Raw genomic sequence first — 18,494 nt, 5'->3', positions numbered from 1 at the left:
GGATGTATGGAAGTATTGAATCACTATACTGTACACCTGAAACCAATATTACACTGTAAGTTAACTAAATGGAATTTAAATAAAAACTTAAAAAAAATATCTGAAGATTCCCAGAAAAAAAACAAAACAAAACTAAAACCTGTTTCTACTCTAACTGGGGGTACTGCAATTCAATTCTTCCACTAACCAACCGCCTGGCTATGCCATTGGACCCCACAAGTTAAGCACTCAGTTGTCTATAGTATTGCCCTTTTTCTGAGGCCAGCCACATTTTGGGGGCCCCCAGACCACCTGCACTTTTGATCTATATTTATGACCACACTAGTAGCTATAAATTCTGGGGTTCCCATGACCCCTCCAGAGTCAATGATTTACTAGAATGAGTCACAGAACTCAGGAAAGCACTATATTTGCTATTTCAGTTTTATTATAAAGGAAATACATAGGCAGGGTCTGGGAGAGCTGAGCTTCCATGCCCCCTCTTTGGAAAGTCAGGGCACATCACCATCCTGGGATGTCAAGGTCTTTATCCACCAGGAAGCTCCACTGAGCTTATGAAATCCTTGACTACATGACGAATTCAATCTCTAGCCCCATCTCTCCACTCAGGTCAGGGCTGGTATTTTAGGGGAGCAGCTCCCATCCAGAAGCTACCTAGGGGCTCATCAAGAGTCACCTCATTGTCAGAGCAAAGATATTCATTACTCAGGAAACTCTGGGCCAGGACCCAGGGACAAAGACCAGATTCATAACAACATAGCTATGCATAATTGACAGGACAAGTCACTCCTGATGTTTGCTCTTATTTCTCCAGCATCAAGCACAGGCTGCTTTGTGTTGTCATTGACAAGTTTGTCACTCTCCCTCTAGCATTGTTGTTAAGTACCTAATCCTTTATCTGATGATTTTTCCTGATTCCTGCCAAAATACATCAAAATATCATGACGCATGAGTTCTGCCCATTTTCAAAATGGCAGTCTTAATTATTTTTATCCTTTGATTCTGAGTGTCCTAACTTGGAGTTTTATGTAAAAAATGTTTCCCTCAACATAGAAATTTGGAGTCTTCTGGTTCAGGTTTGCTTTTTCTGTCCACCCCTGCTTGCCCTCCTGCGCCTCCAACCTCAACAATAAACTATCCAGTAGTTTATTTACCTCAGTGTCTTCATGAATTACATGACATTTTTACCTTATGGAAAGAACTATGGTCCCTAGGGAATTGAAGGATCTAATCTTTGCATTTTGAGGGCTTCATATTTAAGGGAAAGGCTTCAAGCAGTCCAGACTCAGAAATGGATACTCTGAGAAGGTCATAAACTGATGGGACATATGAATTTTCTGGAAATACTTTTGTTTTATCAACGGGTATGGCCACCTAGAGGATTCTCTCACACAGTGATTTGTTGGCTTATGGACTGTTCTGTTGCACAGTTTTATGAAGACATGGCTAAATTTATTTTGTCCCCAGTACACCAGAACTTAATATGGAAAGTAACTTAATGTTGAAAAATTGAAGTGAAAGTCACATAACATAAAATGAACCATTTGAAAGTGAACAATACAGTGACATTTAATATATTTGTAATGTGTGACCATCTCCACTATTAGTTCTAAAACAGTTTCATCACCCCAAAAAGAAACCCTGTGCTTAACCAGGAAGTTACTCCTCACCAAAGGGTAATTATTTTATTATTTTTAAACAAACTTTCTGTTTTCAGGATTCACTTAAGAAATATTTATGCCCACACTGCTAGGGGTACATGCTGATTACTTTTTTCTTTGTCATTTTCTTATTTTCCCCAAATGTATCGTATACAGGTACGGGAATATTCTAGTCAGTTGGATTTGGTTAATCAGCTAGTAAATTCTACTCCATAGATAGAGTCCATGTCGTCCAGCAAAAGGGCAGACACAACAAATACACAGGAAATGCTGAATGACAGAGTTTTACTGTAATCACATTGGATTAGAATTATATTATCATACAGCCATATCATTTCATGAGACTGACGTGCTACCTACTGCGCTAAGGAGGCACCGGCCATTATCATTTTAAAGACCTCTTTAGGCTAGCGTAAGTCAGGAGCAACCAGAGATAAGATTACATATCTGAGTCAGTACTAGGATTCAGACTGAGGGGAGAACTGATTCACAAGAAACGGTCACACCTATTTGTTAAAAATGTGCATCACTCACAGTATTTCGGATGAGACCTTTTGAACTAACTGCGACCTGCTGCTACTATACCTGGGTGAACCAGGTGCCCTGAATTTGCCTTCTGAGAGGCGTTTGTGAGAACAATCCAGGTGCACGTGGAGGATGACAAGTCTCTCATTAGGGAAGGTGTGGGAGTTGGGGAGTGGCCCTTCGACTTCTTTCACAATGAAGAGTTTGTCAGAATGTAGCAGTCACCCCACTCCTTATGGGTGGGAAGGCAGGGTGCAGCCAGGTGCCTGGTTCCCTCTGCCAGGCCTCACTTGGTAGCCAGCATCCCTGGACCAGTTCTGGGGCCTCTACAACCCGGGAGCTCTCACTTCTGAAAGCCTGCAGGGTCTTCTGCTTCATAGCCTCTAAAGCACGATTGTTTTTGTCTGTCCAAAGAAAGTCCTTAAACTGTCTTTTCCTCCCCAGTATCGAGAAGCAGGCTTTTGCTGAGAGGATGCTTCTCACAAGAAAATGTCTTTCTTTCCTTTAGACGTAGGAGTCCACAGCGTTGCCAGAGTGGGCTCTCAAAGACCATGGGAGACTTCTCAAAGAACAAGTCTCCACGGATTAATTTCTGTTTTAGAATAAAACCCTCTACTGGTCTTAGGTTCCCTGAGGGAAGGCCACTCTGCCTAGGGGCCACAGAGTCAAAGCCATTTCTAAATGAACATTTTGGCTATGTCTGATATAACAGTGCAAGTTACTCCATTGGAATTGACATCAAAATGAGGCTCTTGTACAAAATAGTGAATATTTTGGTTCTGGTCAACTTAGAGGGTCAGTGAGTGTCAGGAAAATTCAAAGTTCCCAATTGATACATTTACTGCATTTCCTACTAGCCAAATCTTTTCTTAATGTCATGTTTGACACCTTTATAATCTTTATGATGATACAGCTGTTAGACAAATGTAATTCAGAAACAGAACAGTCCTTCAACTAATATCTCTCTTGTGTTCATTTCCTGGGGCTGCTGTAACAATTTACCCAAACTTGAGTAGCACGAACCAACAGTGATGCCTTCTCCACAGTTCTGGAGCTGAGAGATCTTGAGAGCAAGGCATCAGCATTGCCACACTCCCTGTGGACTGTCCTCCTTGCCTCTTCCAGCCTTTAGGGGCTACTTGGACTGTGGCTGTATTACCCCAGTCTTGAAGGCAAGCACCTCCCAATATCTCTGTTCTGTCTTCACACTACCAGCTCTGCTGTGTGACGTCAACTCTCCCCCAGCCTTCTTCTCAGGAGTGTACATGTCATTGCCCATCTGGGTAATGCAGGATAATCTACCCAAGTCAAGAATCTTAAATTCATTACATTTGCCAAGATTCCCTTGCACTTTTTCTCCATACAAGATAACATTCACAGGTTCAGGGATTACGATGTGGATCTCTTCTGGAGGTCCGTTTTTCACCCTACTGCAGAAGTTAGGCAGATTTCTTTACTACGGGCACCTTAGAGCTTTTTTAATATTGGTAGGCATTGGGAATCTCAAGCGGAGGGACACGTTCTTCCTGAAATAATTGCCTCACCAACACCCTGCATCAACTCTACTTTTTAAAAATTGATTTTGAGCACGTCATGGGACTAATGTCCTGAGGAATATACTTCAGAAAATATTGGTCTGTCAGATAATTTACAAACTTCTTATCCAACATTCAATGCCTCACTGACCCCATCCATTGTTCCTAGACTTTAACTATCTCCCTACTTAAAATATCCAGCTTTTGTCAAAATATCCTTGTTTTATATATATATGTGTGTGTGTGTGTGTGTGTGTGTGTGTGTATTTAATTTCTCTTCAGCACAACAGAATTCATTGTTTTTGCACCACACCCAGTGCTCCATGCGATACGTGCCCTCCTCAATACCCACCACCTGGCTCCCCCAACCTCCCACCCCCCGCCCCTTCAAAACCCTCAGATCGTTTTTCAGAGTCCACAGTCTCTCATGGTTTACCTCCCCCTCCAATTTCCCCCAACTCCCTTCTCTTCTCCATCTCCCCATGTCCTCCCTGTTATTCCTTATGCTCCACAAATAAGTGAAACCATATGATAATTGACTCTCTCTGCTTGACTTATTTCACTCAGCATAATCTCTTCCAGTCCCATCCATGTTGCTACAAAAGTTGGGTATTCATCTTTTCTGATGGAGGCATAATACTCCATAGTGTATATGGACCACATCTTCCTTATCCATTTGTCCATTGAAGGACATCTTGGTTCTTTCCACAGTTTAGTGAACTGTGGAAAAAATCAATACATCCTGATCATTGTTCTCCATATACCCCTGGCTCTTCTGCCTCCATTGTGCTCTCCAAGAGAATGACCACCCACCCCATGTCCACCTTCTTTGCTCTCCACACCCCCTTAACCTACAGCACTGTAACCCTTTCTTCTCTCCTTAAGAAAGCCTGCCCATTCTCCAAGGCCCAGATTTCCTGAAGCCTTCTTAGACCCCCACAAATGAGTCTCTCCTTTTTCACATCTCAGCTTCTGTGTTGAGAAATTCTGGGTTCAATAATACTCAAGCCCAGAAATGAGCAAATGGTTACCATTTTGTTTGACAGTGAGTAGATTCAAGGTTATCCTTGTGGATGATCTTGTCTTTGGTAAATCACAATGTATACTTGGTTCCTCCAACTAGTGTGCAGTTGAGTTGTACTTCATCTGATGTGTTATGGTTTAAAAAAAATCAAAGGTGGGGTCTGCTGGTGTACCCCACTCACTTGGAATTTTGTCACTTACTTTCTTATGACAAGACAAAAGATCTTATAGCTTGCGTCACCCCCCACGTACACTCATGGTGCCTACTGGTAAGCCCTTCGCTATTACTTGGTTAATTGTTTGTGATGGACTCGCTCCTAATTTACATTAAAAAATCAGATTATTTTTTTAAGAGGATGCAGAGAAAGATCATGCAAAGTAATTGAGGAATACAACTCAATTTGTCCAAGAAATTATTTCCTCTTTCCTCAGTGGCCACAGAGTAATATTTATAAGTTTGACAAGAAAGGATGATAAAAAAACCTTCTCCATGGGAGAGTCTTGGAGATATGTCTGACACCTTTCCTTTCATTAAAGCCAAGGAAAGAGAATTTGGAACATATACAAGAGGAGAGCAATCTGAATTAAAAAAAAAAAAAATCCAGACCAGCATCCTGGATTTTAGGAGAAAAATCCAGACTTGTTTCTTCCTAGTCATTATCTTATTGAGAACATTCTTGTTGAGAATGTGTGCTAGAAAACAGAAAAGGCCTGTCCCTGCAGGCTAGGGCTTAGCAACTTGGAGGAGAAAATTATCTAGGGAAGGGGATTATTTAGCACTCAGGGCACACAGATCATTGGGTTCTTTTCTTTGATTTCACTGGACATGTAGTTCTAGGTAAGAACTAGAACCATGATCTGAGTTAAAAACATATTTAGTGAAAAACATCCCTAGTGACCCAGAAGGGAGTGACGTTTGACTTCAGAAAATCAAAAGTGAGTTTTCTCTCTCTTAAATTTGAGAGCTGAACTGTATGAGTCCAGGGAGTGGACACCATCAATATCACATATGTCCCAGATGATAATGGGAGGGAAGGGTCCATAGATTGAGTTGAAAAGAGTACTGATGTATAGCAATGAAGCCCATAAGGAGACTCTCATAAGGTCACGTGTTGGGCACAGATGTAACACAGGTAACAAACACCACATATTAAAACCCTCCAAGTAGTCCAAATCATTCAACAAGAAATTTTTAGTACCTAATGCCAATTTATAAAATCATAGAGCCATGTCATGGATATAGTACAAGGTGATGAAAATGGACAATATAAATATACTTATAACAGCTAGAGAAGAGTAAAATGAGGTGCGGTGATAATAGTACCTTTTGTGGGACAACTGCTGTGTTAAATGCTTTTAGGTTAGCTTTCAGTATAAGAACATATATACTTCATATATATAAACTTTCAATGTACTTATTAACTTACACATGTGGATTCGTATTTAAATGCCATTATTTATAGACATTACATAATATATTATGTACATAAATATACATATTAGTTTGTGTGTGTGTATGCACACACACACACACACACACACGTAGTTTTAATTCTATGCACATTATTAAAACAGTGCCGGGTAGTTGCTATGCTCAGTTGCGGAGAAGAATGGGTAATATGCCAGTGGGTTCATGGCTAGGATGTGGTGCAGTCAGACTCAGCAGTGCCAGGGATCACTGGCTGACAGACCTCTCTTTGGGACCCCGCATGCATGTCAGGGATGTTTGCTAATTGTGTAGAAACCTTTATAAATGCAGTTCTGGGCTGCAAAGCAATTCTCTGAGTCAATATTTAAAATCAAGATGCCTCCCTCCTTTTAAAGCCTTTGAGTCTGAAATTTAATATCTTGTGAGGGAGATTAAATCAAAGCAGAAAAGCGCACACGAAATGTAGGCAGCAATGTTTTTACTGCTGACTCCCTTAGCTCTTTCCTCTTGGTGAAGCCAAGACTTGGTGAGGTCTCGGAAGTGACTTTCTCCCACTAGGTGCCACCCACCTTCACCTGATTTTAGTCTTCCCCAGTGCCAGAATCCAGGTGCTTCCCTTGCCTGCCTCCCCTCCCCAGACAAATTCAGGGAGGCAGCGGGAAGTGGTGAACCTGTCACAGCTTGTCATCAGGAGGGAGAGCAGGGCTGAGAGTGGGAGGGACAGTAGACCTGCAGAGGAGACCAGCGGATTCCCTTCCCTGGGAATATCAATGAAGCGAAGAGGGCTGCACAAGGTAAAAAGCAAATTCCTTTGCCCAAGAGATCACATCGATCTGGGTGTGAGAAAACACTGGGCACTTGTCATGGGCAGGGTCCCCTCCCCAGTCCTGGTGCTCTGTTTTCAAGCTGGAACCTTTAGAATTCACTATTTTCCACTGCTCCCTCCTATTATCTGCTCACTCACATCTCCAGTGCCTTATCTCAGGCTACCTAAAACATGCACAGATCTCACACACACACACACACACACACACACACACACACACACAGAGACACACACACACACACTCACATTCTCCTACTCTGGGTTGCCCATAATTGCTTATCCTGTTGGGCATCTGTCTCTTACATTCCAGCCTTCCTCGTGGCCACATCTCTGGGCAGGCGACCCTTTGCTCTGCAGCCTGAGAGAAAAGCTTGGGACCCTAACTTCCAACCCCACAGCCTGCCTTGGAGTGACCCAGCCCTGGGGAGGCACATCCTTTCATTCCCCCTCTGTCGTCCTTGATGAGACCTGTTGTTAGCAGAGCAGTTGATGTGGGGCGGGGGGAGAATGGGGAGTGGTGGGAGGGGGGAGGGAAGGATCATGAGCTGGTGGCAGGTGGTGGGAGGCTGGAGCAGGCTTTTGGAGCCAGGTGGCAGCATGTGGGAGGAGGGAGGGGAAGGACAGTGAGACGGGGTGGCATTTGGTGGGAGACAGGGAGGCGAGGGAGGAAGTGTGAGGGAAGAGAGTTTAAAAATGTATTTGTTTACTTTTTTACTTTGGGCTGGAGCAAAGGCAAGTGGGGGTGGGTGTGTTTCCCATCCCCTATGAGATCTGGGTCCCCATCTTGGACCAGTAGCTCAGCCCTTGGGCCTTGAGTGGGAGCCATGGTTCTTCCATAGCTCTGGGATGTCATCTGAGCATCGGCTGGGCAAAGACGGCCCGAGGAGCACAGCCTGTTGCTGCGGTATGCGTGAATCGGAAGAGAAGACGGAGGTAAAGAGTTTTGGTTGCTTGTGGCTGCAGTGGATGGGGATAGCAGCCTGGCTCGGGCAGCTGACTCCAAGTTGCCATGGTGACTCATGCCTTCAACATCTGTCTTGTGTGTGATTACCTTCTGAAAAAGGAACAAAGTCCCCGTGATTCTAAACAAGGGAGGAAGCCACTCCAGTGAAAGGCCAATGACACTGGTGCCCGCTGAGATGGGGACAAATGGAAACCAGTGAAGAAGGCCAGAGAGGAAGTGGCTGCCCCAGAGCTGGGCTTTCCACCACCAATGGCTTGGAAGGACAACGTGAGGGAGACAAATTATTATTAAGAGAGTCCAGGGGGAGGTCCTAAAAACTGCTGTTTGGAAAGAAGGACACCCCTGGTAGTCTCCAGAAGAGCTCTGGTCTCCACCTCCTCCCCTGCCCACTTTCCACCCCTCTAGTTTCTGCCAGTCCCAAGAGCTGTGGTATCTCCTGCTCTCCTCTTGAACACTAGTGGAGAAATCACTCCATCTTTCTGAGACTCAATTGCATCATCAATAGAATAGAAATACAAATGGCTTGGTTGTCCCCAAAGTCAGGCAGCCAAGGCAGGCAGACTCTCTTGGTCGCCTCCAGGAGTGGCTCAGGTTGACCATTCCTGCATTAACCAAGTAGTGGTGGGAAGCTGGGAGGTGGACGGGCACTGGAGACCCAAGTTCAGGAGGATCTGCAGTCCACTAGCAAATCGCACCATTGCTGCGGAAGAAAAGTAATGAGTGTCTGTTTCACCTTCCTCCTGCTTTTACCTAGAACAGTGATTCCCAACCTCTCCGCAGGCCAAATCAGGGAATGTCTGAAGACACTGGTTGTCACAACCGGGGGAAGGTGCTACTGGCGTCGGGTGAGTTGAGGTAAAGGTGCTCTTAGACACCCCACCATGCACAAAACCTCACAACAAAGAATTACCCAGCTCCTAATGTGAATGGTGCCTAAGTTGAGAAACCCCAGCCACAGTGTTTCTGGTGCCAGAGAGGAGGCACAGGGGTCAGAGAAGAGTTGCTTGGTGACCAAGTCTGACATGCATCAGAAGACGGGGGTCAAAGTGACCTCTGAGATCTTAGATGGAAATAAGCTTGAGAAAACAGGTGTAGCCCCATTTCCACTGGCACCAAGACCAGTAATAACTTATACAAATGTCGGGCACCCTATGCTGAAATTTACTCACTTTGCCATTTTGAACATTGCTGTGTGTTTCCACCAGTGAAATCCTTTAAATTACAGGCTGTTTCAGGACAGGGTGTTCCGGGGATGGCAAGGGAGGATCTGATTGTTGGAGGCAGGCTCTGCAGTGAGAGGCAGATGGAGATCACAGGAGCAAGAAGTCCCACCTTAGGGGACAGGGAGGGGCAGGAGGGGTGGCCGAGAACCCACCCCCATGGAGAAGAGACTCAGGCCGCTAAGCAGAACGAGGATTAGAGTCTGTTCCTGGCCCTCCGGCCTCGGAGCTAGGAGCTCTGATTCCACTGAACACGCCCCTGATCTCAGCTAGAGAGCAATTATCCTTGAATTTGAAAGATGCTTTCCAGTAAGGACAAGCACGTGCCTCATAGTGGAAAAAAAAATAACAGCTTCTCCGAGGAACACAGACAGGGAAACGCCTGCTGACTGTCTTCTGCTTTGGATCAAAGGATGCTTTTCTGCCTAGCGGTGAGACTGAGATGGTATATTGCCTGGAGACCGAATGTGCAACCGAAACTTCCGCATAGATCTACATTCTGCTCCCCTCGGAGCTGGGCCCTCTTGGCGTCCACCCTTGTGGCTCCCTCCCCTTGTGCTATAGGTCAGCCTAGATCAGTCCGAGTTACTAGTCGAGATGACAAAGCCAATCTGGCGAGTGTGACTGGGTGAGTTGTTTAGGGATATGATACAGCTCCCAGGGTTAAGGGAGAATGAGAGAACCGGCTTCTAGGCTGAGCTTCCAGAACCTACTCCCAGAAGCACATGGTTGAGTGGCTTAGTACGGCAAGGGCTGCCGCGGTCAGTGTGAGTGCCGGCCCACACCCAGCCCTGCAGCTCATCAGCATCCGAGCACCCGCAGAAGGGCTGAGGCTGGCTTCCTACCCACCCAGGAGGCTGGGAGATATGAACGGAGGGGAGCTGGGGAACTACCGGAGGAGAGTCTAGAGCAGACGCTAGATGGGCACAGTGACACACACCCTCTGTCACAGAGGAAGGCAGATGGGAAGAGGGGGAAGGGCAGGGCAGCCAGGAAGGGCTGAAGGCACCGTGCTAGAGAGGGTTGATGGAGGCAGAGTGCTGGGGGCTTCACAAACACCCGAAACTTCCCCGTTAGAAAGACCCTTTGCCTTGGTATGAGAGGCAGCCATGCTTGCCTCGCTGGCTTTCACTGAGGAGCTCATTTAGAGAATGAAGTAACGAAGCATGGTATAATGTAATGGCAGGACTGAGGAGTCAGGACCAATGAGCTGGACTTTAAGTTGGTCCCTTGTGAGATGATGCTGTGACTTCCTGTGTGAGTGTGAGCTTCGGGGACAGATCTCGAAGTGTCTGAGTTTTATTGGAAAGGAGAAGGTATGCCTTAAAAAGCATTATCTGGTGGGTCCCGTGCAGCTTTAGCCTCTGAGGATAAAGTGGCATTTAGCACCCTAGCGACTTCATACAAGAACAGGTCTGCCCCACCTGAACTCTCCTCCATGGCCCCTGACTCCCAGTCCTGCTGGGCCGGCCATGAGTGGAGGCCAAGCCTGTGTGCTATGTCTGCCTGGACCTGTAACTTTGGTCCCTTCCCATGGGGTAGGGGGTTGCAGAAGTGTGCTACATTGTGCTAAAATCCTACACCCTGCCCAAGAGGGTCTAGCCTGGGGCTCTGGAAACGACGTGTCTGAGAGGGTGGGTGGGCACCTTCTCCACCGTGATAAGTGGCTCATGATATCCCAGCAAGCAGGACAGGCCACATGGGCTGAACATGAAAGGGGATCATGCTTCCCTTCTCCCTCTCTTTGGAACCCTGGAACCAAGGGACAAAGAGACTCTCAAGGAAAATTCCGATACCTGCTTTCCTGAATTCTCTGTCTTGGCTGTTCCCATCCGCATTTCCTTTTCCAAGATACTTCTTCAGGATATTTCTATTTCTCTTCTAGGCCCCAGGAGGAAGGAACCTCTGGCAGCAATCCCATCTCCTGTGTAGCTCCCAGATGCCACGTCCTTCCATCCCCATGACCCAGGGTGATGGTGGTCCCCTGCCTTGGCTTGGTAGTGAGTTGTCTCCCTGCCTCTCATTCTGGCTTCTCAACACTTCCACCATACAGTTCATTCAGCCCCTCCGTCTTCGGTTAGAGCTGGCCGTACATCTTCCCTCCAAGCACCCCTTCCACCTTGGAGGTTGGGTGTGGTGTTGGCTTGTGGCTAATGCAACAAGAGTAGAAGTGACACGTGTCACTTCTGGGTGGAATTCTAAGGTGTAGTGTTGATATGTCATGTTCTCACCATCATAGCGGTGAATCTGAAGCCACAAGAGGAGATAGAACCTCTGGGTGATCCTGAAGTGCCCGGTGCATGCCTGACCAGTGTGGACATGTGGCACGAAGGAGCAATAAATACACATGTGTGCACATTTGGGTGTGTGTATGTGTGTGCAGGTGTGTGTGTTAGGTGGAAGAAATCCTGGTCACTCCCAACATGTTCACAGCTGCCCATTTGTACCCCTGAGAGAGGGGACACCTTTCCTACAGGCACATTGGCCATGTTGACAAAGAAACTCCAAACAGCTGGAGCCTGTGCCCTACTAGGGTACATCTCCTCAGCTCAGTACCTTCAAATTTGAACCCATTGCATCATCGACACCTCAAATCACTCCTTCTCCTGTGGGCATTTCCAGCAGCAGGGGCTCCTGGAAGCCCTGTTCCCTTCCCAAAGCTCAAAGCCTGTGCTGCAACCCCACATCCCTCCTTCTCCTCTCTGTCACATCTGATCACCGCCTCTTTCACACATTCTGGTCTGCCCTCGTCTGCGGTCCCAGTTCCTGGCTGCCTCTATCTGCCTTTGCCCAGATCAGAAGTGCACGCAGTGAGGTCTTTGGCAATCTTTCCAAAAGGTTGATCTGCTTAAAAATCTTAAGTGCTGCCCCTTCCCCATAGGAGAAACCCAAGCTGCACCCTTGTTCACCGTCCGACTGGCTCATGTGCTCGGCTATCTGCTGTGTCCTTGCCCCAGCTCCTTGCTGAGGCCACATCGACACTTTGCTCTTCCCCCCACTGGCCACATCCTCACACCTCTGTCCTTCCCTGTGCTGGGTGCAGGTCCTGGCACTCACATGCCCACCGGCTGCCTGGTAGCATCTGCACACCCTTTGGGCACCTTTATGGAAGTCCTTGGAGGGAGATCTTTGCTGGGCATCTGCCTCCAAACGGCGATGTTCGTCCAGCAGCCTCTGCCAGGACGTGCTGCTCTGCATGGTGGCTGTGAGTTTCCCGCCTCCCCAAAACACTGCACATGGTGTAGGCAGGGACCCTGTTTTTTGGTCTTTCCACACGTTAACACAATGCCAGGGTTATGATAGCATCTCCATAAGGAGGGAATAAATGATTGAAAAAACACTGCGCTTGAATGGAGCTAATTTCATGTGCAGTGATTGTAGCTGGTTCTCACTCTTCATTTCTTTTGACACTAAACAATTTCAAATCTGGGCTAAATTTGAGCTGTTTCTTTCATCACGGGAGGAATTCCCTCTGCATTAATGCAGACAGCTAAGACCTTTAAGCACCTACAAAACAGGTCCCTGGCTCTGGTTATGAGCAGTGGGAGGAGCCACAGCCCACTTGTCTCTGCCCAGGCTGGGAGGGACCTCCCTGGAGCTACTCAGGGCATAGTTGGCACTCGGCTGTGTATCTGAGAATGAAAATGAGCAGCTCTTGTCTTTCCTGTTCAGGTGTGTGATGGTTGTGACAACCACAGAGACAACGGGGCAGGGAGGGTGGGTGCAGCCTGGTGGGATGGCTCCTGGGGAAGACTGGAAGGGATCCTACGGCTGGCAGAGGAAATGCTTAGGGAACATGTGCTGAGAGAGGTGGGCAGGTGGCAACAGGAAGCCGAGGAACTCAACCCATGTTAGCATTTGGAGTGAGACACAGCTGGCCCTGGGCACCATTTGCTACTGCATTGACATGCTGTTGCTTCCAGGAAGGAGGTGGGAGTGGGGTGCCAGCAGAGTGCCAGATGGGGGGCCCTGGGAAGGGCCCTGCAGCCTGGAAGGCAACAGGGCCAGCGTCCCTACCTGTTCCATCCTTGTAACCCCATCACCATGCACAAGATGGATACTTGGTTATAATCCACATTATGAATGGACCCATGTGGTGAGACTCCCCATGCTGGATTTGACATGTTTACTGGAGCTCGAGGTGTGGGGATGATACATGAGCATGCACTGACCATGATGTGAATTATCTACAGAAACTTATATAAGCACAACCTACAGAGGTACCTCATACAGACCAAGATTCTGGAGCCCCCAGGCCATGTGCACGCCTTTGGACATTTCCAGACCGTCACTGTCTGACCTAGATCCCAGTGACCAGGACAGACCCTGGCCTCCCCAATGACACCTCTATCGACAGCACAGTGCAGGGTGTGGTTTCCTTGTTTGGGTCACCAGATGCTGACTTATAGACAAGGTTGGCAGTCTCCACTGGTCAGGCTCAGCTAGGTTTCAATTAGTGCCTGGGGTAGTAAAGTGCTGGTCACTGATGGGTAAGCTCAGAGTAATTTCTTCCAAAGTGGGTTTTGTTTGCACCATTTGGAACGGGGCTTCTGGTGGCGTAAGTATGAATATATCCATTTCCAAGATGCAGACAGAGCCTAAAATGTCAACTGGCAGTGACAAAAAATTAATAGCTTTGAAAGGTTGAAAGCCCACCACTGGTTAATGCGAGTGTGCAGTCCACTAATTTCAGACCCTACTAAGCCCCTCTCTGTTAATATCTCTCCTCACCTGCTCTCCTTTCTGCTTACTTGTCTCCTTTTGCTCCTTGTGATTTGGTGCCTTTCCTTTTTAACAGCTCCTTCTCTGGGTCTTTCTCATAGATATTTTTCCCCTTGTATTTTTCTCAGGTCTACTTTTACTGTCTACCTCTTCCTACACATCCATTTTTCTTCCTTTCTGTTTTTTTTTTTTCTTCCTTTTCATGCCCCCTCCTCATCTTAACAATGTGGAATAAAACTATTTTGAAGAGTTATCTTGCTTTGATGAAATCAAGTTTCCTTTTATTAAGCATTTAAAAATCTGCTAACATTTTTGTGTCTTCTGTTTGCCCTTTTAAAGAATTGGTAGATGAACACAGATTTTTTTTTTTTTTTTTGAGGTGGTGATTAATGGCACATAGAAAAAAATACTCCTTAACCCTGGTCTAGAAGATGGAGAAGATACCATATCCCCATCATGGTACTTGCATACCCATTGATCGCATTTGGCCCCCTATGGTGATAGGAGAAGAATCTCCATCTGATTCTGGTTAAACATAGAGATGTTCTAGTAACCAGATGGCTTTTGCTTGGCAGATTAACAAGCAAAGTGTTTACTGACTCTGGAAAACCATTCAGAGCATTGTGTCCTGGGCATTTGTGGTTCTGTTTATGTCTCTTTTCCCCAGTGGCCATGGATTTGATGTTCCCATCAAACTTACTGTGTCGTAACTGTATGCAAATTCTTTGCTTAGCCTACTGATAGAATCTCCCTACTTGTAATTATGTATTTACTTCCTTGTAGATTTCCTATGTACCATCAACGTATAGCTGTTTGTAACATTATTCATGAGTTTAGTTTTGATGAAATGCTTATTAGTGGTGACTGCATGATTACCTTTCGTAGCAGGTGCCTACAAGAATTAGGTATTTTTTATAATAGTGTTCTTTACCTTTGTAAGGGTCAGTAAACTGGAATGTTGAGTAGGATTCTAAGATCTGTTTTTACTCTCTAAATTTCCTTGTGCATTGAACATACCCATGTAATCTTTTTCATAAAGACAAAGCAAATTAGAAGAATGGCTCCACTGTTTCACCTACCCAAGGGTTTGGAATTCAATTTTTACACAATTCTCTTAAGCCAATAGATTCATGGGTCAAAGTCATTAAAATTATTGCAGAGGTAAACCTGAAACTGGAACTCAACAAATCAGTAGTCCAGTGGTGGTGGTGGTGGTGATTCTAACTTAAATGCATCAGGATCCCATAGAGATAGAAAAATTAACACACCTTTATCAGAAATACTGACCGTGTAGAAAATGTTGACTCTTATAGTGCTCTTAATGTGTTACAATTCAGTTAGAAGAGTTGAAAAGTTCACTGAACTAGAATATCAATTTCTAACATGGACCTCATTGGAAAAACTGTTAGCATCCCAACTCACATGCAATACCATGCAGTTCAATCTTCTCCCACACTCAAGACTCCATTCATTGGCAGTGATGCTGCGTTTCAGGCCACTCATCCTTCTAGCGTTCGGAGAATCTGTGTGGGTCTTTTGTTCTGGTGACTTTAGACTTAGAGATTAGACCTAAATCTGAGAATGTGCCATGGATTGTGAATAAGTTGGTGTTGTCCACAGTCCCACTGCATAGTTTGGTAGCACAGGTTTGTCAGTTTTGTGCTGGTACTGGTGACCAGTCTGAGAAGAGCACATTCCATGACTTAAGGTCCTTTTCCTTACAGGGAACCAGTTTAGGGTCCTTCAAACCAAGTCACAAATGCTTTGAAATGTTGCAGTCTGCAAGTATTGAGGTAGGAAGGAGTGGGGGCAGAGATAGGGCTGGATTGATACAGAAACAATTGGAAGAAAGGCGTGTACATTGTGGGGCGGTTGTGCAGCCCCTGGAATCATCATTTGTATGGTTAAAATTAGCGCTCAAGATAAATGAAACCATGCACCGTTTTGGGCCAGGAATTAAAGATATGCAACGTAAGATCTTTTTAACATTAATTTTTTCTTGAAGGGGGCAGATTTTGGGGGGATTCATTCAGTATGCTACAGAAGAACACTTCTATTTTAATAGTCTCATGATTTGAGGAATAGCAGAAGGAGGAAGCAGGGGCCCAGTTAAATGTGGGCAAGGTTAATGGTTAACTATGCAGGTCAAATTTAATAAGGTGTTCATGGACTGAATGATGACGGAGAAGTGTCTGCAAGCTTCGCTTGTAACTTCAGATATGAATTGTATCACCAGGAAAATGTATACTTCCAAAGGGAAGAAACTGCATTGTCTGTGTATTTCACATCCACCTGGTCTTTAATATTCAAACTTCAATGCATGGAACTATATTTCTCATTTTTCAGGAGGATTTATTATAATTAATTCTTCTTTCCTCTTAAAAATGCTTTGTGTATCCTGTTTATTTAACTGAAGAGCTTAGAGCCTTACGCCACTGATCCATTCCAAACCTGAATCATTACCAGCTACTTCCACATCAAACACTCCATTTTTAAATTGTTGTATCCTAAAATTCTGAAGTACACCTGAAAGGTTTAACAGTGACAAACCTTTATTTCTTCTCTTTAGGTTACCCAGCCTATGAAATATCTGCTTTAACTAAGCCTCTTAAGAGTCAGATTGGAATTATTGTGGGTCCCAATCCTCAACACAGACCTACAAATAAAACCCCATACTTTGAGTAACAATTTCAGCACAGAGTTCAACTCCAGACAAGGCGAATTTCAAGTAATGCATATTGTAACATCAACACAATATAATATATGTAAAATAGGCCTTGGTGATCACAAGAATAGATGAGAGAGAGAGAGAATCACGAAGAAAGGGAATTTTTTTTTTGCATGATTTTATGGTTTCCCATTAAAAACCAAAAATAAAGAATACATTTCAAGTTAAAAAAATAAATTTCAAGTTACTCACTCATGGATTCTGTCAACCTGGCCATTGCTGTGGCTTCTTCTTTGTGCTTTTTCTGGAGATGAGAAGAAAAGACATTTATGTGTAAGATACCTCTGAGATGGGAATAGACACAGTGGCTTTAATACAACTTAATCGCTTTCCTTTCTTTTTCCGACATTAGAATTTGGTCACCAATCATGGACTGAATTTAAAAACCTCATATTATGGCTACACGATCAGTCAGTCACTGCAAAGAGATTTTTAGGGCATTAAAAAAAAAAGTTGCCATTGCTCTTGGAAGGGAGTATCTGTCACACTGATCTTGGATATATATAATTGGTGACGCACGACCAATTTTCAAAACCTCTCTGACACTAGAATCTTGACATCCATATGCCAATCTTTGCTTTCTATTTTCTCCTGTTGAAGCTTTTTTGGTATTTTTGGAGCTGATATTTTTGTCATCATTTGATTTCTTTTTTTTCCTAAAAGCTAAGTAGATTTTATACATTTTCCTTTGTCTTACTTTTTTTGAATTCCTGGTGTCTTTTGAAAGTTATCACTTTTGATGGGTTTATAACCTTATCTATTTTGGGCTGAAAACATTTTGTTTCAACTGGGATATAGGTTATTACCCACTGAGTTTGAGAGCCAGAGTGATACATATATAAATTAGAACTGTCCTAATTAAAAAATTACTTTGGAGCTGTTAAGAAAATGGTCACTTCTACTGAAAAGTTCTCTTCAGTTTCTTCATGTTTCTTTGATTTCCTTGGGTTCTTAACATGTTCAGTAACCAAAACATTGGCCACTATTATTTTACTTTTCTGTAACCTTATTCTTTTTCTGATTATGAAACTAATATATGCTCATCATTTAAAAACTCCAAAAATACTGAAAAATTATAAATCAGAACATACAGTTCTCTCCCAAAAACTGCCAGAGGAAACCCCTGTTACGTTTTGGTGAATGCTTTTCATTCCCATTTCTGTACTTGTGAACACATATGGATATGGAAACATAATTCCTTTTTTATAAGTGTATCTATACTATATGTGCAATGTTGTCAGCTACTCTCTCATTTAACATCGTGTCACACTCTTTCTATGTCAATTAAGGTAGAATACACCATCATTTTAAAGTGGCTGCATAGCATTCATCATGGGTAAATGCACCATAATTTCTTCAGCCAGTTCCATTTAATTCACTTATGATTTTCCACTATTTTATAAAAATGCGGTGATGAGCCTCCTTGAACTCATCTTGGTGCCCTTGTCTTGTTAAATACTGAGGACAAATCTTAGGGTTAAGATTGATCAAAAAGTGTGAATATTAAGAATTTTGACATGTATTACTCAATTGTTCCCCCCCCCCAAAGATCGGATCTGACAGTGTATAAAAGTGTTTATTTCCTTACATTCTTGCCAACTTGCCAGTGGCATGAGAACTTCTTCCCCTTCAATCTTGGCCAAACCGATAGGCAAAAAATAGTTTCTTGTTATCTTATACTGTCATTATTCCTCCTCTGACCTTTTGTTTATGAACAACAACCGTAGCATTCTATCCATGGAAACATGTGTCATTGACTCTTGGCTTCCTGTGGTCATGCTGTAGCTCCTCTGCCATCAATATTTAAGTTCTTAGAAGAAAGAGGTGGTGTTTCTTGTTCCCGATGGCCATGGTACAGTGC

General features: G+C 44.5%; 1 protein-coding gene across 1 annotated transcript in view; it reads right to left on the bottom strand.

Moving 5' to 3' along the window:
* Positions 1-16,850, bottom strand: part of KCNJ6 (potassium inwardly rectifying channel subfamily J member 6) — a gene marked incomplete at both ends in the record, with an annotated part of 179,171 nt that extends 162,321 nt beyond the window's left edge. Inside the window, one exon of the mRNA XM_080803388.1 lies at positions 16,826-16,850. Coding sequence (XP_080659514.1) covers positions 16,826-16,850 — 25 coding nt within the window. The remainder of the gene's footprint in view (positions 1-16,825) is intronic.
* Between the last annotated feature and the right edge of the window lie 1,644 nt (positions 16,851-18,494).

The sequence above is a fragment of the Martes martes genome, assembly GCF_963455335.1.
Source record: "Martes martes genome assembly, chromosome: 1".
Classification (NCBI taxonomy): Eukaryota; Metazoa; Chordata; class Mammalia; order Carnivora; family Mustelidae; genus Martes; species Martes martes.
This window is presented reverse-complemented; position numbering and strand designations above follow the sequence as displayed.